Source organism: Columba livia, chromosome 10 (genome assembly GCF_036013475.1).
Source record: "Columba livia isolate bColLiv1 breed racing homer chromosome 10, bColLiv1.pat.W.v2, whole genome shotgun sequence".
Classification (NCBI taxonomy): domain Eukaryota; kingdom Metazoa; phylum Chordata; class Aves; order Columbiformes; family Columbidae; genus Columba; species Columba livia.
This window is the reverse complement of record NC_088611.1, coordinates 16587452-16611283: the sequence shown is the minus strand read 5'-3', so window position 1 is coordinate 16611283 and position 23832 is coordinate 16587452. Positions and strand designations below refer to the sequence as shown.

At 41.2% G+C, this 23832-nt stretch overlaps 1 protein-coding gene across 1 annotated transcript in view; it reads left to right on the top strand.

Annotated features, from left to right (window-relative positions):
• The window catches only part of PTPRG (protein tyrosine phosphatase receptor type G), a 401446-nt gene that overhangs the window by 283825 nt on the left and 93789 nt on the right, over window positions 1-23832 (top strand). Inside the window, exons 6-8 of the mRNA XM_065075568.1 lie at window positions 6930-6996; window positions 18056-18213; window positions 22990-23182. Coding sequence (XP_064931640.1) covers window positions 6930-6996; window positions 18056-18213; window positions 22990-23182 — 418 coding nt within the window. The remainder of the gene's footprint in view (window positions 1-6929; window positions 6997-18055; window positions 18214-22989; window positions 23183-23832) is intronic.

The following is a 23832-nucleotide window of genomic DNA, read 5'->3' as shown; positions in this document are numbered from 1 at the left end:
GCTCTAATGCACATTTTTAAAAAATCAAAGGTCATGACAGTATCTGTGTGAAATAGCGTGTGTGCCAGCATAAGGTTCAGTGTCACATCTTGCCTGGGTACCTGCTATCCTCTCTGATTTTACACATGAGCAGCAATTTGAAGTATTAAGGGGGTTGTTTCCATTTCTTGTTTTCCCTTACAAATATATTCTGCAGGATACTTACTTCGGGCAGTCCATTCATTACACGGCAAGTGCTTTCCGTCTCCCAGCTCACCTCTGTCAGGCTGCAGGCTCTTGGCCAGATTTGTCCTTTTGCATTGACTCGTACGGGAGATATGCTATTACAGCATATATGGGGGTGATGGAAGAAAATACCATCTGTGTAGGAGCAGGGATATATCATTCTTTGATCATCTAGTGCTTGTGAAGGTGAAAAACAGAGCACGAAATCTAGCTTTGTGTTGGGAGCTCTGTAGGCATTTTGTTGCCTTCACAGCTAGCTCAGTGTGCTATAGTGTCAACCAGTATCCCTTCTCAGCCATCAGTTCTCCTGAAAAGGTCCAAATAAGTATTTCCTGCTGTATTTCAAAGCAAAGCACATGTAAACTTTTCATATCTATTAATCCACATTCCAGATCCGTCTGAAATCTTTCACTTCCTTTTATTCAGAAATGTTTAAGAAATGAGATACTTATCCACAACCAGCTTTTACAATGTCGACTTCACAAGGGAGAGAAGAGAGAGGTGAGACAATACATGTTGTGTGGAGCAAAAGGGTGCAGAGCACAAAGCCAGGATGTGCATCCTTTCTCAGTGCTGCAGACCAATGTGGGGTTAAAGCACCATCGTCCAGAAGCATTAGGAGCAGCACCTATGCAAGCTGTAAGCTAGCTCTGAAATTATTTGGCCCCAAATACATGAATTTGGAGAGTTTCACAAGCGATATGCCGAGTACTTTCCCTTTGCTGAGAAAAATATGTTTCTTTTGACTGTGATTATCTTGAATTCTTTGAAATGCTGTTGCTATGATGTTAAAACACATCATGTTTGCATTAATGGGATTCTTCTCATTTCTGTTCTAAAACAGTGAAAATCAGGTCCTTTCCCGTAGAGATTGAGGGCTGGCATCTGTCCAGCACTACAGAGCTGATAAGAGAATAAATTGTTTAACTATGTTGATTGTCCTGAAACCCTACAGCACAATTTAATCTCTGCAACTTAGTTAATTTATATTAGTTTTCTTTTCTTCTTAGTTGTTTGTACAGAGCGTTTGGAGACTTGAGTATTTGACTGGTGAGCTGTAGATCTTAACCGCAAGCTGAATGGGAGCTGAAGGCATGCGGGTGGGGGAATATTACCCCCGACTTTCACCGTTGTAATTGAAAGCAGAATTTGACACATTGGCATCTCTCCGTGTCGGCCATTGTCACTGGCTTCAGCTGCCACGGTTAAGTACGTAGTCCTTCATCCTTGGCAGACACCGTCCGTTACAGCCCAGGAGGATGGTCTCTGGATGTTAATGCCACAGCACTGTGGGAGCAGCTGCCCATATCGAATTCAAGGCATGCAGATTGTCTTGGCCATTTTACTTAGCAGATGGGTAAGGCTTGATAGATTGAAGATTTAGTTTCCAAGTCAAGGGCCAAATGTTGCAGTGGGAGAGAAAAGTAAATTATATCACTATTCTGAGGGGAAAGGCTCAGGTACTGTATCACAAAATTGTTGCCATTCATTTTCCTCTGACTTGCACAAAATGCATGTCATTTCGCCTTTCAATATAGCCGACTATGGCTTTCTCCTTCGTTTTGAGATGCTTTGCAATACTGTCTGTGAGCCCATTTAATGAGCTTGAAAGCAGTTGCTGCAAATTTATGACAGTTTAATAAGTCTAACTGCCAGATTTTTTTAAGGTGGAAAGAAGAGAGAAATTTGTATTTCGTATCACTCTGAATAGGTGGTTTTTCTCCCCCCCCCCCGCCTTTTCCCCCCCCCCCCACACCCTTTTCTTCAATACAAAAGAACTATTTAAACATGCACTTAAAAGGCAAGTGTATTCCTTACTCCTGAGCTATTCAAGCTATTAATGCTCACCTACTTTTCCTAAAGCGACTGGTACAAGGGATCATTGGGGAGCTTTGTGGTGCTTTCCTCAGCTGTTTCGCGTTGGCTGGTGGGAGGATAACCTGGTTTCAGAGGGGCTGCCCAGAGCAATGGGCAATGGGGGACTCTGGCCCTTCGGGCAGGGGTCTCAGAGGTGAGATCTGCTGTTGTTGTGTGGCCTTTCCAACTGCCTCAATGCTTATTTGGATGTTACCCTGTTTTTCTGGTTTTGTTATTTTTCCTAACAAGGCCACTGTAAACTCAGCATTTTTGCCTGAGACTTTTTTTTCCTGCTTTATAGAACTGTTTCCAGCAGAAAGACAGGTTGTAGTTTACTTACATGATTTTAGCATATGGTTTAAACTATATAGCATGTGGTATAAATTTTAACACTTTACGGCTCTGCCTTTTTTTGTTTGTTTTTAATCAGAGACTTCAGGAGGTTCTGATTTGCCCTATAAAATAATCAGATGAGCAGAGAGCTTCAATTACTTAATGTACAATGAATGACAGAGAATGAGAACTGGTGGTTGTTTGTTTGTTTTTCTTTAACTTGCACACGCTGAGCGTAAAACTGCTGTAACACAATGGCTTTCTATGGAGTGGTGCCTTGCCCAGTGAAGTGTGTTCTTACATGCTGTGGCTTGGTGCCCATATGAGCATGATCAGCCTGGCTGTGGTGCTGTGTGTTCTCTCTGCTCTGCTCCTTCTCTGGAACTTTCCTCTTTAGAGTATTAATAACAATCTTGTGAGAAGGTGCCCAGCTCCCTGGCCGGTCAACTCGAAGGGCAAGGCTGTAGGAGCAGCACTTTCAAGCAAGGGGACAACAAGTTGTGCTGTTGAAAGGTGTTAACGCTGTTGTCAATAGAGTTCATGACTGATCAACCTTGCTGTTCACTGAGGAATGAATCATTTCTCAGTCCCCACATTAGGGGCGGGAGCTGTAAGTAAATGCAACCTGTCTAGGGTAACGATTTCCACCATGACTTCCCTCAAAGAATGTCTCTGCTTTATGACTGCAGAATGGGGTCACTTGTACATTACCTTTCCCTACATTGCAAACGCTTGTTTATTCATTGCAGTAATGTCAAGCTGTTTGTTCTACTCGGAGTGGCATGTGCACCAGGTATTAAAGTCACCCAAAGGGTATGATAAACAAAGAGATTTTGCTTCCTCGTGGCACGTTCATCCCGTATTTACTCTATGTAAGACCTGTGTTAGCATAAGAAACTGCTTAATGATATCTCCATGTTTATTTTTGCCGTGCGCTTAGCATGATAGTTACCTATTTATTTCTGCTGAAGAGGATTACAGGCATTTTTCAGTTATAAATGATGCAGCAAGCATTACTTATCCTGTTTACTGCAGACCTATAAAGTGTTAGTCAGTCTTTAGCAAAAGCATCTTGTTCAGGAAACAACATTTGTAGTAGTGGTGCTGTGGGTATTTTAGGGCAATTTCAGGATGGTTTTCCATCTGTCCCATTAATACTTGCTGTGCAGCACGCTCGTGACCAGCAGCATAGCAGGGTTGTGTTTGTGCATGAAATTCCTGTGCTGGAGAATATTTTGTGTGTGTGTGATGTTTCTTCTCCGTTAGCCTCCTGAACGAGGAGGGGGAAACTTGTTGCTCTTCTCTCACAAGAAAAGAGAAGCTTTGCGCAGCTTTGGCAGGCGTGTGTTGGGTGAAGTCTAAATGCTAAGACCCAGTATGGTCTTTAACTCTGTGGCCAAGGCATCATAAGAGATGTGGTGTGTAAAGTCAATCTGAAGAATTCAGTGCTGTTTTCCTCTGGGATATATTCATAAAATAGCAAAAAATACAGTGCTTTAATACAGATTATATAACAGAGAAAGATAAAAACGGTTTGTAGAAGGATGTAAGCTCAAGCTTCATGACATGGAATCATAAAGGAGGTCAGGAGGACACTTCCTATTCTAGAGATTTTTGTCCTTTTATTCCTTCTGCTTTTTTTTGCCCTTCTTTTCTTTCAAATATCAGCTGTTGTCAGAGACAGGGCTCTTATATGGGTGAATCTCTGATCTCAACCTGCATGGTAGCTCCCGGCCGGTTAAACCAGAGGTGTGCAGCAACGGGGATAGAACTTGACATTTTGGGTTTCAGAAACTTCTTTTTCTCTATGAACACAGGCAGAAAAAGGATACAGAGAAGTGAAAAAAAATAGAGAGGAAATTCAAGTTTGGGTTTTTTTTAAAAGAACTTGAAGAAAAAAAGATGTGAGAAAAGTTTTGCGCTGAAGCCTGAACCATTCCACAAAATGAGGAAACTTTTGAGCAATTTTTTCGTGGTCTTGCCAAGATCCTGAAACAGTTGTAATGAGGTGTGGGAGAAGTGTCTGAGTATAAGGAAAGGGAAAAAGCATCTGGAAGGAAAATAAGACTATATCCCATTCAGGTCTGAACTGACATCTCCACAAGTGGTACTCGTTTGTCTCTGACTTTTAAAGTAACATGAGATCCTACTCCCCATACCTTGAGAACAAACATGACTCCAGATGCCTCAAGCATTTGCTTGCCAGCCCCTAAAGAAATAACGTGACCGCTGATTCCATGCTGTTGAAGAACACAGCATGTTTGCAGAATATGCTATCAAAAACATCGCATAGCTGGATCTGCATAGACATACCACCACCTCAGCAGATTAAAGGGGAGCTGCCAGGGCTGACGTTAAGAATTGATCTACTTTGACAGAAAATCCCAAAAGGAAGCGTTTTAACCTTTAGGATTCTTTCCATCTATTTGATTTCTTCAAACTGATTGCAGCTGTCACCAGAAATAAAAACAAAGCAAACAAAATAAAACTATTTACAATTTATGGTTAAGCAGCAATAAAGAAAACACTGTTCCCATCCAGTGCAAGTTTTCCTTACAGTTTTGTACTAAATTGCTGGTAGGTTTTTAATGATTTATTTTATTTTTTTTTTTAGTAGTAGCCATAGCTTGGAGAAACCCGAATAAATGGAAAAGATGCAGGAATGTGTCTTGCAACAGCTCTGCATTTTTAGTGCGTACTGTTGATTTGCCAGAAGCCAGACAGAACCTACAAAGTGGGTCATTGGGTTCAGCGTACTGTGATTATTATTTATACAGAATCCAAAGTGTACAGAGCACCCCTTTGGGCATATAGAAGTTCATGCTTCAAAGAGCTTGCAGCCTTCAGGGCTAATAATATTATTGCCAGTAACATCTAAGCTGTATATATTTCAAAGCTACGGTTGCTACTTTCATAATTTTCTTGCATATCTTGCCCTACCCGATCGTTAAAAGTTCTGGAGTATTGTGGAAAGGATCTTCAATTTCCATTTAAAACGCCAAACGAAAACAAGCCAATTTGTCTCTAGACAAGAGCACGAAAATGTGTCCTGGACACAGCAGAGTAGTTCAAAGGCCAAATAAACAGAAAAAAAAAAAAGGAAGGTGGTTTGGTTTTTGCTTTTTTCAATGCAATTGGCTGAGAAGATAATGAGGTTTCTGAGATTGCTAATTAGTCATGGGGAGGAAGGACAAGAAGAGACATGCTTGTGCTTGTGAAACTTTGGTCAGTGGATTCCAGTTTTCCTCTCAGCCCATTAGAATTTGTGATTTTTATTTTTATTTTTTACAATAATACATTTTTTGGATGCGCTGCAGTCAATGATCTCCTCTTCCTAAGACTGCACTCCAAGCTGGTTCTACGCTTCACATGCAGTGTGTTCCCTGTTGGGCACAAGGTCCTCTATCAGGGATTTCATCTTTTGTCTCCACTCCTTTCCTCTTATGTTAATACATGGCCTTAAAGTGATTAAACTCTGTTTTTCCTCATGCCATTGAGATCATGGGCAAGCCACAAAGTACATTTTTTGCATTCGATGTGTTTTCCCATTGAGAGCTGTCCATCCAAAAAAGATCAACACCACTTAGGCTACTGATACTGACTGGTGGCTAAATAAAATAAAGATGTACCACATGAATGAGGTACGTGGCAGTATTTCTTTCCCAAAAGTCAATTCTCAAATATCTTAAATAATGGAATGTGTTCAGAGAAATTGAGAGTTTATTCCTTCAATACCTCTGAAGCGGCAAAAAGGTTAAAAAAAGCATCGCATTATTGGTTGTAAATTCCTTGGCTGTGTTACAAGTAAGTGGCTGAAGTGGTGGGTTTAATTTGGAAGTTGTGGAGCTCAGCAGGGTTAATCCTTCCTGCTGGCTTTCCCTTGTCTCTGGTGCCGGGTCTCACCATTGCGGACACAGGTGGTTGGTGGCTGACAGAAGAAATGCTGCGGGAGTAACGGGTTGTGGTCTGGCAGTGCAGGCAATTGCGTTGTCAAAATCAGAGATTCCTTCTAGATACTCTCACAAAGAGTTTTTCCCTCTCACTTGTCCAAATAACACTAAATTAAATGAATGTAAAAATATGAATAGCAAAGAGATGACAAGGCCCAACTCCATTGTGGCTGAAAGGGGTCCAGCTTTACTGATTTCAGATTTATTCCCATATCAGGAAGGGATGGATTGGACTGAGATAACTTCTGTTTATCACAGCACTTTCCCCATGTGAAAGCAGAAATGGATGGAGAAAAATCAGCTCTCTGCTTTTAGGTTTTGCTGGGATGATAATATGGCTAATGTTTTAATGAATTCTGAGGACACTTTATTTTGATTTAACCTTCCTTCCTTCATTTTATTATGCCATGTGTCGTTGGCATTTGGGGAAGAGCCATTGTAAATGTGAGAACTAAGCAGCTTGTTAGATAACATCTTTTTTTTTACCTCTTTAGAAGATTAAACTGAGACTGTTCTGCCTGATGCCAGAATAGATGTAACCAATCCTGTATCCTTTGCATGTAGGTCAGTCAGAGGGACAATCCAGCACTGGATCCCATTATCCATGGGTTGAAGGGCGTTGTACATCATGGTAAGTAGCTGCTTAAACTTTCTTCTTGCCAGGAAGGGGAGTAGGGCAGGAATATTGTCCTTAAGGGATCAGGTCACCCCTGGAAGGACACGCTGAGCCTGCACATTGCTCATTCATTAATGTTTAAGGGCATCACAACCATTATTTGATTAGTAAAGATCAGAGCCATTTGTTACCTGAAAATGGGTTGGGGTTAACAGTAAATAATTTGTTTCTATTCAGTCAGTGCTCTAGAATGTGTAAGTTATCAATCAAAACCTACTACAATATATCATTCATATTAGTACTTCGAAAGCAGCGTTGATGCTTCACTCCTGCTATTTATCTTCTGTTTGCTCTAAAAATACTCCTTTCCAAAGTTTCTATTTGTTTATAAATTATTTGTCTTTCGAATTTAGGGAGCTGATAATGAAACAGAAAATTAACTATCTGTGAAAATTAATTAAACTTAGCAGCAGATGAACATCTTTTTAATGCTGACATAAATATGATCATTCCGCTGTTCTCATGCATATAAACCTATTATCCTTGAACTTATAGCAGGTACTGAAATAAATATTAATATATTTTATACTTTCATAACCAGTTTTTACTTAGGAATTTTCCTGAAACCTTATCATGGGTGATGCATCATTAGCAATGACATCAAGATGCTCCAGTTCCCAAAGTACTCTTGTCAGGTTTTAATATAATGATTTGTAAAGTTTTAATAATCTCATTGTAATTCAAAAGGCATCTGCTGGAATGGTGCTAGGTGCTATAATAAATCTCCGTCCCATCTATCGTGCTGTGATAAAACATCTTTGCACCTTTTCCGAGGATTGTCTTTAGACATTAGCTAGTGCTGTAGAGCTTAACAAACATTTTTTTCTCTTGACTGCAAACCTAAAACTAGTTGACAGTGTTAGATTAAAACAAATAGGATTTTGGATTAATTGCTCTACTTTCAGAGTCATTTAACATCGCAACGAGGAACACCAATAAATCCAATGAAAGTGAAAAATAGGGGTTAAATGATAACATATCGTAAAGTCCTTCATTTAGAGAATCTTCTATAGGTTTTGCTGCTTATAAATTGCAGTGTTCTGCTGTGAAATAAAAACAACACCCTGAGCTGAAAAACTGTGTTGTTTTCCACAAATAGATGTTATTATCTAGCTCCCACTGGGTAACAAAACAGGCCAGCAAAAATAAAGTGAGGATGAGTTGGTCTGCAAGGGTTTTTCAGTGGCTGAGTAATTTGACGGTGAAGTCAAGCTGCCATTTAACTGAACCAGGATCTCCTTTTAGTTTTCTTTTCTACCTGACTTCTATTTCAAGACTCTTTACCCCCTGCAAGTATGACAGTGTTTTAGCCACCTCATCGGGTTTTTTCTGCTCCCTCTCTTGCTCCTCGCTGCTGCAGCCGAAATAGCCACTAGTGGATAATCATAGCGGTGTCTCCTAAGAGTATTATTCCATTTCCAAAAATAATTGTTTGGGTAGGATGTGCCACGGTCCCGAGGTTGTGATTCCCTGACCACATAATGATTAGTCCATCTTGGTGCTGCCTACCCGCAGCAGAAATCTGGGTGGATAAAAGGCGTTTATTTTTGTTTTGCTCACAATGCACAGAAGGCAGCTAGTGTTTCAAGTAAAGGAAATCGCTTGATATATTTCAATAGCTTGTTTCCTTTTCAAAACATTAAGGAAGAAAAAGAGGAAAATCTTGCTTCCTGTTTCAAAGGCTCTGATTAAAGGTCTTTTCTAAGGCTCTTTTGGTGGCTAGAGTAAGGGAATTTCCTCCTACAAAATAGTTGTTCAAAGAAATTGTTCTCTTTAAGTTAAATATTGATGGAACGCTTCAGTGAAGAATTCTCATACCGTATCTCTCTTTTAATGTTATTATATAGCATAATAGTAAAGATGTGAGCTTTTATTCCAGACACCCTTGTTTCTTTCCTTGATGTAATTTACTTACATCTTGCACGAGCACATTTTTTTAAAATTATCTGAAAAGATTCTTCCTGCCTTCCATTCGACTGGGAGCCTAAGGCAACACAGACTCTTTGGCTGAAATACAGTGGAAAAGTCTTGTGGTTTTTGGATAGAGTGGTTGGATCAAGCAGGGATCCAACAAAAGAAACTAGAGAAAGGCAAAATTGAAACCTTAAGTTTCTTTGCATTTTATAACATTTCCATGCCCACGTTTTTTTTAGGTGGTCGTCAAAATACAGAAACACTTGCCTATCATGTAGACATGGAGAATGTACATGGATGTTGAGATAACCACCTTGCTTTCAAATTAGACCGTGTTCGTATATCATCTGCAGACTGGAGAAATCACCAGCCCTTCAGCTTTGCTCCTCCCACGTGCTTCATCTCAGCATGCCTATTTAAGATTTCCTTGGTTTTCCATATCCTTCTCCCTCCAAACGGCAGAGCATCCTTCCCAAGTTGTGCTGGACTGTCTCTTCTTCCTTGCAATCATTCAGTTTTCAAAGAGGAAGTTACACACCCACACAAACACTCACTTCATTTCTTCATTTGCCTCGTGGTGGTTCTGCATGTTGTGATCCTGTGTGGAGACCCCACTCTGCACCACACTGTACGGGGCACCCATGCTGGCCTGTCCCCGTGATGGTGACAGATCCATTGACCCTCAGTTAGATGTAGGGATGGTACCTGTGAGTGGTGAGCTGTTTTTTCTTTTTTCTATTTTTTTGCATAGCTTTTTTGGGTCTTTTTCTGTGAAGTTCATGTATTCTTACAGTGCCCTTCCAGGACTAAGTGAACAATTTAAGTGTCAGAAGGACTTTCTGTGGAAGTGAAAGCAATTTTTACTTGAGATTTTGTCAGGGATTTGAATTACTTACTAATTTGATGGAACATAAATAATTGTGCCCTTCACAGTGTTACCAGCTTAGTAACAATGATGGAGAAACACATGCATAAAAATCAACACAGGCTTAGTCGCTACTCAGAGTTCACTTCGCTTCTTCATCTCCAGGCATAATTTTCTAGAATCTTAATGCCACATTAAGCTTAATTTTACATGAGCAACCATATAAAGTTTCTTAGCTGGAAGGAAAACCAGTGATATACCAAACAGCCTAACAATGTTTGGATCAACGATAATGCTTTTCGTTTGCCCCACATCTTCCTGCCGAACGGTACGTTCCCATCACATTGACGGTCCCCAACTCCTGCATCCGCCCTTGCAGAGCATTGTAAAGGCACACGAACACCGAGGCGGCTCTTTTCAGAGCTGTCAGATGCCTGATGCTGATTTTAAAATTGCTTTCAGTTTTGTGCTCTGCCAAGAATTTCTCACACCTCCCGCCAGCGAGGTGCTTGCTGTTCTCATCCCGCTTTCCCTGCCGTGAAGCACACGGCGAGTGTGTGTCTGCCCAGGGACTGACAGCTGGGAGCGTGCAGCCCTTGCTCTGCACAGGGGCTGGAGTACAGGCAGGCGTGATATGAATTTTCTGATGCTGACTTGCTGGTGTCTTTCCGCTCTGACTGCTGGGGGTCTTTTTTAGCTCCTCTTCAAATGCTCTTCTCATCACGGAAGCTGATGGGAAAGGTCTCCAGCAATGCTGGTGGCATGATGCACATCCTTAGTGGAAGTTGGATCATTAGGTAAAGTAATAAAGTCACTAGTGCCTGGCTGCACTTGCGCCACATGTGGCCCAGACATGGTGCTGCAAATCAGACTTTTCTGCCTCTGTTTTGCTGCTGATGAGCTTAGCTGGGTGCCCTGCCCTGAGCCCCTACTCTGCGCCTTGTCCTTCCTGAGGAGCTGCTCCTGTGCAAGGGCTGAGGAGAGCCCTGGGGCCTCAGAGAGCATGGTTATGTCCTCGTGGGAATAGGAGGATATAAAAGACCAGGTTGTGCCTTATTTGCATTAAAATGGCTCCTAAAGCTTTTGTCTGCCACAGGCTTCAGCAAGATCTCAGAGGAGCACCAAGCAGGATGGAGATATTGCACAGAAACTTTGCTTTTCCCCACCTATGCTGTCTTTGACTTGCCCTTTTTAGTACCATGTTGTATGTAAGCCTCTCAGAGATGCCTTTTCTTGTTCTTACCAGCTCCCTGAAAGGCATTAAAATTAGTCTCCTTCCCTGCTGTCAGTTCTGAGGGCAGCTCCCCATGCTGGAGGCTGCGCAGCGTTTGCTCTCTCCATCCTGGGCACGGGTGTTCTGCACCGTCCTCTTTTACCGTGCAGGCAAATGGTTGTTGGGGGAGCAGCAGCCCACGCTCCCCCAAGCCCCTGGGAAATCTTTCACAGTGATGGGAACCATGTTTTGTCACTCTGTCCTGTTCCACATGTCTGCCACCAAGAATCTGCATGGATCAGCAGAAAATTATTAGCAGAGCACAAATAAATTACCACAGCAGAAAAGCCTCTATTAATGTCACAAAAATGGGGCTCTTATTCCCTTCCTTGTCAAAAGTGAGCACTGAAAATCAAAGTGCAGCCAGATCAAAAGCTTAGGTACAAAGTGAATCAATGGCATCTGTTGCTTGTTTGCAAACATGGGATAGGGTGAGGGGAAGAGAGAGACCTTTGTTTATTTAAAAGGGAGTTTGGTAAAAAGCTCTTGCTTTTTTCTTCTGCCTTTGTATTATTAAAATGCCATAAATTAAGCTCAGCACGGAGCAGAGTGTGATCTTGGGACTCCATCGAGATGGGCAGAGGGTGTTCAGGCAAGTCAGTGGTGACCACCAGAGGTTCAGGGGCTGCTGGGGGGACCGTACCAAAATACAGTGGGAACAGAATTGCTTTAATAACAGAAAAGGATAGATAATAAATGTGTTGCACATCTCTCCAGTTGTCTAGGCAAAAAGGCAGGGAATAACCTGTTCAAATAAATCAGCACTAAAAAGGAAGCAATCCAGACAGTGTTAGTCACCCTGTGGATCTATCACACCAGAAGGCATAATAACAAGAAAACACCATTAACGGCGTGACAGGTTTTTTCTTTTGTTTTTAACTTTAACCATAACACCACCTGACAAGCTGTTTGCTTTCTCCACCAAATATCCAGGGGTTGTAGAGAAGAAAGGCGGGGGAGTGGGGTGAGGGTGAGATGTGATACCGTGGGACCGCGTCTTTTAAAGTAAAACTTTGAAGAAAGCGGCAGCCCGATTTGGAACAAGAAGGCCATCAAAGGGAAAGCAGCACGATGTGTTAAACTGAGAATGAAATCCCTTTTTCCTTGGGGATGATCTGGATATATTCTTATGTTTTCTGATCTGTTCTTGTGTTCACAGTCAGAGTGGCCGTGTGAAAGGGGCCAGGACACGATGGCTGTGCAGCAAAGGGGAGGAGGAGGGAAGTGGGAAATGAAGATGAGAGCAAAAGTCATAAGTTCACACCTTTATATAGGGCAGCTCTGTGCATAGCTGCAGGGGTCTCTATCATTTAAAAGAAGAAATGATGGAAATGTTGGAAATCTCTGGTCCTTCACCTGTCTGCTCTGCAGAAAGCAGTGCTGGTCATGGCTGAGTAAAGACCAGCGAGCTGACATAGAATTAATACATTGCACAGAAAAACTAATTCAAACTAACAAAAAGAAAATTACAGTGTTTAGAAGTTAAGAATTAAGGTTGGTGGTGAATACGAACAAAGCACCTCCAGGGAGAAGGAGCTGGTTGCTTTGCTGGTGGGTTTTGAGGGTGTTTGCTGCGAAGAAAGGGGTGGTGAGGTCTAAGGACGTGCGGTTTTGCTTGGGCTCTGCTGGAGCACATGTGAACAGCCCACACTCCTCTGGCTGCTTTTGCCTCACTTCATCCTACCTCTGCCAGGGTCCGGTTGACTGCAAGGATCCTCTCCCCCTTTTCTAAATTCCTTGTCACAGTTTCTTTTTCCTCCTACCACTGGTGCGCATTCTATATTTTCTTAGTTTCTACATCCTTCCAGCCTTGTATCCTCTGCCTCCAGTTGGGTTTTGTGAAACCTGGAGAAGTCTCATCCCAGTCCAGAATGGCAGCAGCTGCTCTGCCAAGCTCTGTATCTGCAGTGCTTAAGCATTAAATTCAGAATTATTTCTTACTTCTTTAAAGAGTTAAGACTTCTCCTTCCCAGCTAAACCTTTTCCTTCCAAGCTGTTTTAAGAGAGAGAGCAAGAAAAATTAAACCTGAGACCAACAACTGGCATGGAAATGTTCAACTTCAATTTTTTCGCGTAGGAGACTTGCCTTTATTTCTTTTCTCCTGTTTTTTTGTACCACTCACTGGTTGTCTCAGATTAAATTAGTCTGCAGGACTGTGTTATTATCTTATTCCCTTCCTCCCTGACATGCTGTGATTTCTGTGCCCTTACGGTTCCTTACATTGTTCAGCAGAGTCTCTGGTTTTTAGAAAACTAAATACAAGTGAGAAAAATAATTGCATAATAAATGACAAGAATTACCCTGAGTACAGAGGACTGTCAGAAGCTGCTTGTCATGCTGGATTTACACAGCAAGTACTCATCTGCTGATCTTTTCAGTTGAAGTAACATACAATATTTGTAATCTCGTCTTTAAAATCACCACCGTGAGTCTGGTCCCTGGCTGTGATGTGCAGTCGGCTTTATATGGGAAGTTCTGGCTCAGTGGGTGTGCGGCATGGTGTCCTTTTGATTATTTTTGTGTGTTTGCTTTTTAAATGTTTGAATGCAGAAGCTTTAGAGTGACTTGGCTCATTGTGAGAATGAAATTGGCAGTAACATTGTTTAACAAATTTGGGAGACTTTCAAAGCTCTTCATATTGGTTTTGCAGATTTCAGTTATTCAAAGTATAGCTGGGTAACGTTTCCACCTATCAGGCGTTGCACATACGTTAATTTTGGAAATAAGCTCATTTTAAGATATTGTTTTTAATGCAGCCAAGTTCCTGTTTTCTTACAGAAAAGCATGATGAAAGTCCCAAAGCATTCCACAAGATATAAATGGACTTGGCATATAGTTGTTTTCTTGTGATCTCCAATCCAAGTTCCTGTTAGATTTAAAAAGGGTTTTGATCATAGATAGTTATGTGCTGTTTACCTGCATATCTCAAGAAGCCTCTTACTCTACAGTGGTCTGGTTAAAATTCAGGTCTATCTTTATCCAGCACTTTGCAGAATGTATTTTTAGCAAGTCAGTCTTTGAACTCAAAATGTTCAACTGATGGCTGTTGCAATATAATATTTGTTGGCATCACCTTGTGAAAACTGCAGTAGCTGATGGAGATCTACTACTGTTATCTGTTTTAAGATCTGGTTTTGCTTAGAAAGCTACTGTGCACAGATCAGGATTAGTTCACATCTAGTGGTGGTGCATTAACAAATAAAGAGTGTAAATAGGTCAGCTTTTTAAAGCATGCCTGCAATTGCTTTGCCGTTGGGTTGGGTTGTACAAGAAATTGCCCTTTGTCCTGTGCAAAATAGCGGGGAGATTTATCAGCCCAAACAAAGGATATACTGGGTGCTACTTTTTACGTTGCTGTTATGGGAGGTAGACATGAATGTTGTATCAGGTCAAATATATTACCAGCTGGCTCTGTTAATTCTTTTTTTGTGACTCGGAGAGTTAAGATACAGTATTGCCCTTCTATGCTGTGGAATACTCAGTACATTAAATGTCACATTCATTGCCTTAATTGTCAACAATGAATCAGTGGTACTTGCTGCTTTTTTTGTCACTGGAAATATTGGAGTAAACTGATGGTTTTGCTGGTGTGTGATACTGCTTTTGTCTGCCAGTTACTGTTGTGGTACCTGTCAGCAAATACTGTCTTGTAGATCATGCAGTTTCCAGCCTTGTCCACTTTGTACCTCCCATGAACTCCTCACCCTGCGCAGTCTGTTCCCAACTCCTGCCTTTCCCAAGCACTGAAGATGGGAAAGAGGAGCTGGTCAGAAAAGAGAGTAAAGAAAGCTTTGATATTATTTCTAACCTTGTTCTTTCCCATTTAGTAGGGATGATGTCTATACACATATGTATGTATATGTATATAAAATATTTCTTCCGTATTCAGTCAACACAGTTGCTTAGCTTGCAAATGATTCTCCTTACATTTTTATCAACAATAATAACCGATTTAAGGTTAAAAGTTTTAAAGTGACATGACTTCAAAATCCCGTTTGCAGAAGGGTCTCAGGCTCTTAGGAACATAACTTCATGGCATTTACTGTTTCCATGTACTCTCGAAGGATATGGGAAATAGACTCCTGAATTTGTGAGTCCCTTTTTCTTTAAGCTTCACACCATACATCTCAATGGAAGTCATACAGAGGAATGATATGTTTTCAAAAGTGTTAGGTTACTAAAGCATAATCAATTGATTATCATCTGGTTTAGTTGTAATTTTAATCCAATTATATGTAATTTTTTATTTTAATCTTTGGAATTCATTAATGAAAATTTACAGCGTTGCTTGTAGCCATGAAAAATTAGTTCGAGTACACCCTGCCCTACTTAAACTGTGTATTAGCAACACTACTTTTTCCTCAAGAAATATTTCCTTTCACAGCTGACTATGACTTTCAAACTGCTTAGCAAAAAACCCTTCCTAATTGATAACCGAAATTTAATCATAGTCGGATATTTCCAGTTTGCATTCAAATAAGGTATTTCTCTGTCTAAATAAGCTTCCCTTGGTTGATTATTCATATTGTAGTTCAAAATGTTTAAAAGTGAAAGACAGAGTTGGATGAAATGTAGACTACTTAATACAGTGTGTATTTAATATAAAAGTCATGCATTATTCATTTTTGCAATTTGAATAACTTTGAATTTAGCATCCCTGTTCTTCATCTTTTCCTTTGATGAACAATTAATTATTAAAATATAATATTGTCAGCATATGGCACAAAATCCTTGAAAGTGTAAAATGAGCTTCATTCTGTTGCCATCCTTTGATAAAGAGATATTCCATATTCTCGGTTTCACACAGAATGTTTGTCCAGCATCTTAAGTGATTCCATCATTCTAAATAAAAGATTATAAAAGTTAAAAATAGTTAAATTGTTAATTTTAACCGAAACATTTTTTCTTAAATACAAGAGGAAAGCCCTTTTCAAAATGTCCCTCTATCTCCCATCTATTTAATATATAGTTATTGGCTGTTAACACAAGGAGAATGTTTGCATGTTCAAATACTATTTCACATTCATAGCGGTCCACCATGTGCTCAGCTTCCATATAGAGACAGACAGTTTCTTAAACAGAAAACCCATGTCATTTCGCAGTGAAGATGTATGTGTGCTGAATTTGGAAAGCAAATCCTGTGGCTGAGTTTGCAGTTTTTCTAACCAATTTTTCCTGCATGAAAATAAGCCAATCAAATTAAATATGACCTTTTGCTATGATTATGACTTCTTGATTAGAATATCTTTGAACTTTGGCCAATCATATATGTTTTACTATTTATTATCTAAGCACACTTTTTTTTTTCCCAGAGGTATGATGAGGAAAAGATGTAATTTACTGTTTGTTTCATTTTGAGGTACACAAAAGTGGCTGATACCTGCTTGGATTAGAAGGAAAAAAATGTTAATTAAGAGATTGCAGTATTATTTTGCGATGTATACTTTGACTTTAGTAGAATTACTCACGGTTTGGAACACTAAAGGCTATGAAAACATAGCACACCTGTTGATATGGTGCAGAAAGGTGTCTGAAGTGCATCATGTATTTGCACCTTGCAGCAACAGTGGAGGAAAAAGAAAATCCCCCCGATGATCAGACTGCTGCTCAGAAGTGTAGGCAACTCTTGATTTGATCAAGACTCCTAGAAAACCGTGGGGTGATGTGGAAGTGTATTCCGCAGACTCCATCCTTTATCTTTTCCTTCTGACTTTGGAAGACGTGTCAATCACCAGCCTACCTGCTTCTCCGCTTTGCTGCGGGGAGCGTGGGTTTGCTTGGCAGCTCTGATGAGACAGAGAGAGAAGAGTTCCTGCTACCCAAATGTGGACTCTTGTTCGAGGCACAAAGTATATAGAAAGTGAGGAACAGAGATGTATGGGAGAGCCTCGCGTGTCAGCGAGCCCTGAGGCACTGAACACCTTTGCACAGACTGAGCGGCAGCTTCGGCCTGTGAGTCAACATAAATTGCAGAGGATAAATGCTCAGGGATGGCAGGGAAATTGTCTTGCCTGCAGCTGTTCCCTCCTTTCATTTATTTATTTTTCTTTGCAGTGTTAAATAGTACCAGCTTGTCACCGTTACTTGAAGTTAATGCTTTCAGTGCTTAGGTTTGCATTTCAGGCTGTCCAAGGAGATTCTCAGGAAAGACTGTGTCCCCAGACTGGTGGACCCTGGGAAGGAGTTTCTTGGGTTAGTGAGAAGAGGCAGCGGTTTTACCTCTGAAACGTGGTTCTGGTGCTGTGCTGGATGCACCCAGCAGCACCCAGGCAGCACCTGCACGGCCGGGTGCGGGTGGTCCTGAACAAGCACTGCCTGGATGCTGCTTCAAGCACCACATTGAGCTGGAGCTCAGCTTCAGAGGTGTCCCGCTGCCCTCCAGCCCTGCTGCTCAGCTCACCCCCAGCACCTCCTGAAGAAGTCTGGCTGGGCAGTGTGGCTCTGCCTCCTCCATCTCAGCAACCCATGGGGCATTGATAGAGCTCCCGCATCTCTTTCCCTTGTTGTGAGGATGCACTACCCCAGGCTCTTTGGTCAGGCAGCAGTAAGCAGGACCAGCTTTGTTCTCGCTGGGTCTTGGTGAACCCTCACTGCTATCAAGCTGAAGATGCGTTTACTGAATGCTGAAACCATGGAATATGGTGTTATTTCTATGCTAACACAAACCGGTGGGATACCAAGGGCATTTTGCACCTGCACGCCTTCTAAATAGGAGTGTGCGTGTTCGCTGTAGAGTTGACTAGCATTTTGACTGCTCTTTTAAAAATCAACACATCAGCTTTTATAGAGCCTTCCTAGTAGGGTATTTTCATCTTTCATTTTATATATATATATATATATATATATATGATAAAATATGTTGTTGCCATTACACCTTGTTAGACTGCCTATCAATGTGATGTCTGTTTTAAAGACACGTTAAAAAAAAATGTGTAATTCTGCTTGTCAATCTTCCCCACAGAGAAGGAGACCTTTCTGGATCCCTTTGTGCTGAGGGACCTTCTGCCGACATCGCTGGGGAGTTACTACCGCTACGCAGGTTCTCTGACTACTCCTCCGTGTAGCGAGATCGTGGAGTGGATTGTTTTTCGGAAGCCCGTTCCCATTTCTTACCATCAGGTGTGTTTATTTTGTTAGTGAAGTCCATCTCTTGATATGCGCTCTTGAAGAAAATGTTTTAAAACCTGCCATTTTAATTTTGAGAACAAAAATGTTTCTGTTGACAAAAAAGGAAGTGGCAGTGATTTTTTTTTTGTCTTAAGTAATATTGTTTCTGAACGTGAGCCATCAGTCTTATGAAGACAGTACAACATGAAACCCAGTTTCCTTTCAATGATTTATTTGGTATTGTTTTTGTTAAGATTAAATTAAGCTATGGTGTAAATATTTACATGGAGTCCCTTTTTATTCTTTTTAATTGAAACTTTCTTTTCAAAGTAAAGTGAGTGATTTCAGTTCTGCTCAGATTTAGTAATTTGAACTAATTACATTAGAAAAGACGTCTTTCCATTAATTCTCCATGCTTAACTGTTTTTATAACACAGTAAAGCTGCCATTATGTGCTTAGAGAGCTGGTGCACAAATCTTTAAAATTAGCACATAGCAGCTTTTAATGCAAATAGACACAATGTCTGGGATTTGTCTGCAGGAGAATGGTCCCGATAAAGTAATGGCTAGATGGAGTCAGATGTTTACCAGTTAAGTGTATTTTGACATTTTAAGATTGTTGTCCTTAGAAAGCCATCCTGCTGAAGTTAGTCCTTCCTTTTGTTCATCTGGCTTAAGCCACTGAAAACAAACTTTTTGAATGCACTAATTCTGTAAAGCATGAGTGGATAGTTCGCTGGGTGGTCGTGACTGGCAGATGCTGGTTCTCTGTGTTTTCAGAAGGGTGGAAGGCGATCACCATGCCCCTGCTCCAGGCTTTTTTTCATGTTTTCTAGACTCCATTGCTCCTCCCGTAGACTCTTTCATATTTTTTTGAAGTGCCATGTTCAAAACCGGTCACAGTGCTTCAGCTGGGGCCCTCCCAAGGCTGAGGGACACGGCGTGATTCCTGTCTCTGACCACCCGTGCTGGTGTTGTTTTGCCTTTGTCACAAAAGCATGATGTTATTGCCCACGTTCAGCTCCTGGTCAGCAGGAACCCCTTTGCTGGAGGCTTTCCCCAGGGCTCTCTCTAGCAGCGCTATGCACATCATGCCTTCACGCAGCCCTTGGTTCTGGCCAAAGAATGGGACTCTCTGCACATGGTCCCAGTTGAATCGGACCCTTTGTTTTTTTCAGGCTATTTGTCTGATTGTTGAGATCATTTTGAATTCTGTCCTTGCCTGCAGGATACTTGCAATCCCTTGTAGCTTTTCAGTACATTAATAAGTTTACTGTTTATATGGTGGCTGCAAGGCCTGGCCCACGCTCAGTTTTATGCCCTGTATACACATCAGGTGGGTCATGACTTCTTTTTTCTCTTTCAGCAAATGCAAATTAACTGATAAATACCAATTATAGCCATCACTATAATGGTATAAGGGTACTTTATCCTAGCATAGCTTCTTTCCTGTGCTGTACAATAGTAACTGTGCCAAGTCAAGCCTTTAAAATTTGGCGTTGTGCTGCTTTACGCATGCATGTGTGGTTGAAGGGCTGGGAATTCTGTGTGCAGACAGGCTTTCATTGATGCTACAACACATGTGGAATAAAAAATAGTATTATTCCCCTTGGCAGTTCTAGACAGTTGTATTTTAAGAGCCCACCACCCTGCCATTGCTATGATTATTATTTGTTCCTCTAACAGAAACAGTGCAACATAATCCATTGCCATAGTTTAACCTCCTTTATCAGAAACCCCGTGAAGCAGCCTCTAATCCCAGAGGAGGAAAGTGATATTGTTTAAGCTTTGTTGGTGTTCCAATTAAATCCTTGCTTTTGTGCAAAATACCTTGCTGTAAAAAGGACAGTACTGAAGTGGTCCATTTGTGGAGGCTTCTCTATTTTATTCTCAGTGCTCCATCATCATCATCTTTCCCGATAATTAGACAACAAAATAGGACAAGCCGTGTCACCCTGCCAGATGCATTGTAAAGCTAAGTGCATTCAATGACCCAAAGCACTGCATTATCTCTCGTAATGCATACCTCAGAGTATCTCATTGTGCTTATAACGGTTTCAGTATTTTTAATTGCCATTTGTATATCCAACCCTTAGAAAACTGCACATCAGGCTTTAATGGTTTGTAATTACATGACTTGGAATTTTAGATCAAGTTTCCCTCTATCTACAATAGTCTTATAAGAGCTTTTCATTTCTTCTTCTGAAGGGGTGCGCTTGTACTCCTTGAAGAGCATGAATGCAGCTCCTTGACTGCAGCTCTTATTTTTTTTCTGGCAGCTACAGATAAATTAATTTCTCATTTGTGGTAGATAATATTTTTATAGTAAAAAATGAAGTTGAAGTGACTTATATATACTTCAACACATAAAAAGGGGAAGGTTAAAAATCATATTTGAATTGGCAGTTGTTAAAATGCAATTATACCTCCCCAAGGTAGCATGGCAGAAGAAAATATTTTAAAAGTTCTCTCTGAAAGTTTAAAAATTCAATTAATGCCATGGAAATATAAGCCTAGAGATTTGACTTCAGAGGAGCGGTTGCTATCCAAGTTCCTGAGCTTTTATAAAGTAACCTTAAGCCCTGTTAGCTAGCTTCATCAAAACTTATTCCAGTGCATGAAGTGCAAAAGATCTGTGAAGATGTACAAGAATTCTGGTCTGTGCCTTCATAGGAGGGCATAGCAGGATCATCTATTGGTTTCTTTTCTTAAGACAAAAGTGTGAGATAATAGTCCCTTTACCCCTTTTTTAATGCTCCCATCAATGCTTCTGAAGGGCTCCTGCTAATCAATAGGAAATGGTTTTCAAGAGTTTTCAGGTTGTTTCTCTGAAGAATCAGAGAGACAGTTGCAGCTGAGAACCAGGGAGCAGGACGTGCATCTACGGTGTAAAAAAAATTACAGTCCAGATCTCACCATCAGTATTTGCAAAACTGGAAGTGGTACCTGGGCTTGGTGCCTGTGGTAGGAATGGGTTGCTGGCTGTCACCTCTCCCTCTGGTCATGTGCTGTCCCTCTGCCTCAGTTTCCCTGCTGGTACACTAAAAGTTATAATGATTACGGGGAAGCTACGGCTAAAAGTGTACAAACCTGAGTTGTGCTTTTGTCTTGGAGGTGATTGCCTCTAGTAGGACTCAGTTCCCTTGGTTTTGTGTTTTGGTGCAGAGCTGCCAAACTTACGGTTAGAACTTTGTGGTCCATCCTTTCTCCCTCACACTCTCCATGTGCTGCTCCCAGTGATAACATTCCTAGACTTATCTCCACTATCCTCCAAAATGCACAACCGACTGCAGGGGGACTTACTTTTGAAATGAAATCTGTAAAATTGACTCTCTCCTGCCCTGGTGGTCAGAGAAGTTTCATAGATTTAAACCTAATAATTGGGATTGTCAAGCCCAGCAGACTGAGCCAGTCGGATGGCAGCAGTAGATGGGGGGTTCAGTGTACTAGTTTGAAGGGAAATTAAATAACGGTAGCGAGTGCCTCTTGCTTCAGTGGAGGATGCTTATCTGCTCTGTTACACCTTACTTTGATTATTTTTATTAGTGCTATGAAACAAGGCTACAGTGACCGTTTTTCCTGTTAGCAAGTTTTGGGACTCTCACAAACTTCTTCATGGCTTTTAGAGCAGATGCACTTAATGAAAAGGGTGTAGCTTTCAAAGTGACCCGTCATTGAGCTATGACTAATTCAAGCCCTTTTTAAAAGTCTTGAACCAGATTCTGTACTCCCCAAATCCATACTGTCAGTATCTGTAGCTGACGTTGATGTAAACAATATCAAGACTGAATCCTTCTCTGCTCTGTCTTACTCAGTCTTTCCAGCAGCATCATAACTAATTCTAGTTCTTGACCTGAATGGTAACAACCTATTAGTAAATGCTGTACTGACCTTGATAGCTGTGAGAAAAACATTAGCTGAAAATATTTTCACCTTAGTTTGCTAGAAATTTCTTTCTAAGAAATACTAAGATATGAAGTAACACAAAAGTTTTCCAATTACTGTTCCTTCTTACAGGTTAATACATTTTATTAAAAATAGCTCAGATTTTAATCCAACAGAGGAAACTTATTCCCAGAGGAGTATGTGCTAACTGTGCCTAAATACATTTATTCTGTATTATTTTTTTCTCACCCTGTAGTTGGGTATGATAGGGAACAGCGGGTGATAGGGAGGTCAGGACACTTGGAGCTGGTTGTCCTGGGGTTGCTGCACTCTGCTGCTGACCTGCTCATGGACAAGTGAGCTCATGGGTTTGGGTGTCCATCCCATAAAGGTGTGACAGCTGTGGTGACCTTCCTGCAGAAGCTCTGGAATAGCTGTCTGTGAAGCTTAGCCTGGCAGCTAAACTTCATAAGGTGTTTGGAGATAAAGTAGCATTGCCCTGTCCTGGAGAAGACTCTTGGGGAGGAATGACTTGGAAGCACTTTTTGAGACAATACTGTGAAACAAAACGGTGCCAGTGGGTGCCAGAGGGTTTGACGTGGCTGTGTCGCACATGGAATCCTTCCAGACAAGAGGTCTAAGGGCAAGTATTTCCTTGCCCATGACAGACATCCATGGGTTGCTAGAAGGCCTTCTCTCTTGTTGTGCAGGATAAGCGCTGTGCCAAGATAAGACAGTTGGCAGTGATTTCAGTGGGCAGCCTGACTTCCTCTGTGGTTTATCAGTCTTGGCATCAACATTTTACTTCCTGCCATTTTACTTTCTTATCAGCCACCCAGATTTCACGACATTGTTTTTCTAATTAACATCCTTTTTCTTCCCTGCCATGATGGCTGCGCTCAGCTGGAGGCATTCTACTCCATATTCACCACCGAACAGCAAGACCACGTCAAGTCCGTGGAGTACCTGAGGAATAACTTCCGACCGCAGCAAAAGCTGAACAACAGGAAGGTGTCTAAGTCTGCGGTGAAGGATGCGTGGAGCCAAGATATGACAGACATCTTGGAAAATCCACTTGGCACAGAAGCTTCCAAAGGTAGATTACACTTAAGAATTTTACATTGGTCTAACAGTATAATTTTTTCTGTCTACTTTGTTATCAAATGGTGTCAAGGATAGCTGTGAGCTACCAAAGAAATAATGCAGGTTATGCAGGCATTTCTTGTTGGTATGTGTCAATAAATTAACTTATCGTGTGGGTGCCTGCAATTACCTGTTAAACTTGCTGTCACAGGGTGCCATGGCAATAAAGTCACAGAGTATGTGAGTCAAACTGGCGATGTCCCTGTTTCTGCTGACTAGCTGTAGGGCCTATTGATGTCTGACAAAAGGGAAACATGAAGGGAAAAGGTCAGAGGTAAAATTTCGGCCCCATTAGCACTGACTCGTTGGGTGTTTTAATGGGAATAGAGTATCCAGATGTGGTTATGGGTTTCATTTTTACAGTAACAAGACTTTTGAAGAACCATCGACCTTTTAATTCAACGTTTGTATCAATCTGTTGGTAATGGTGATGGGGAGAAAAACCTCTTCCTTATAGGCAAGTGATTTTCTAATGTCTTGCTGAAGTGTTTCATGTGCCTTTTTGTAGAGCAGCTGGCGCTTGCCTGTGTCAGACACTGGATAATGAGTTGGATGGAGGGGGCAGGAGGGAGGTTGCAGTCGTGTTGGCACAGACAGCCCTGG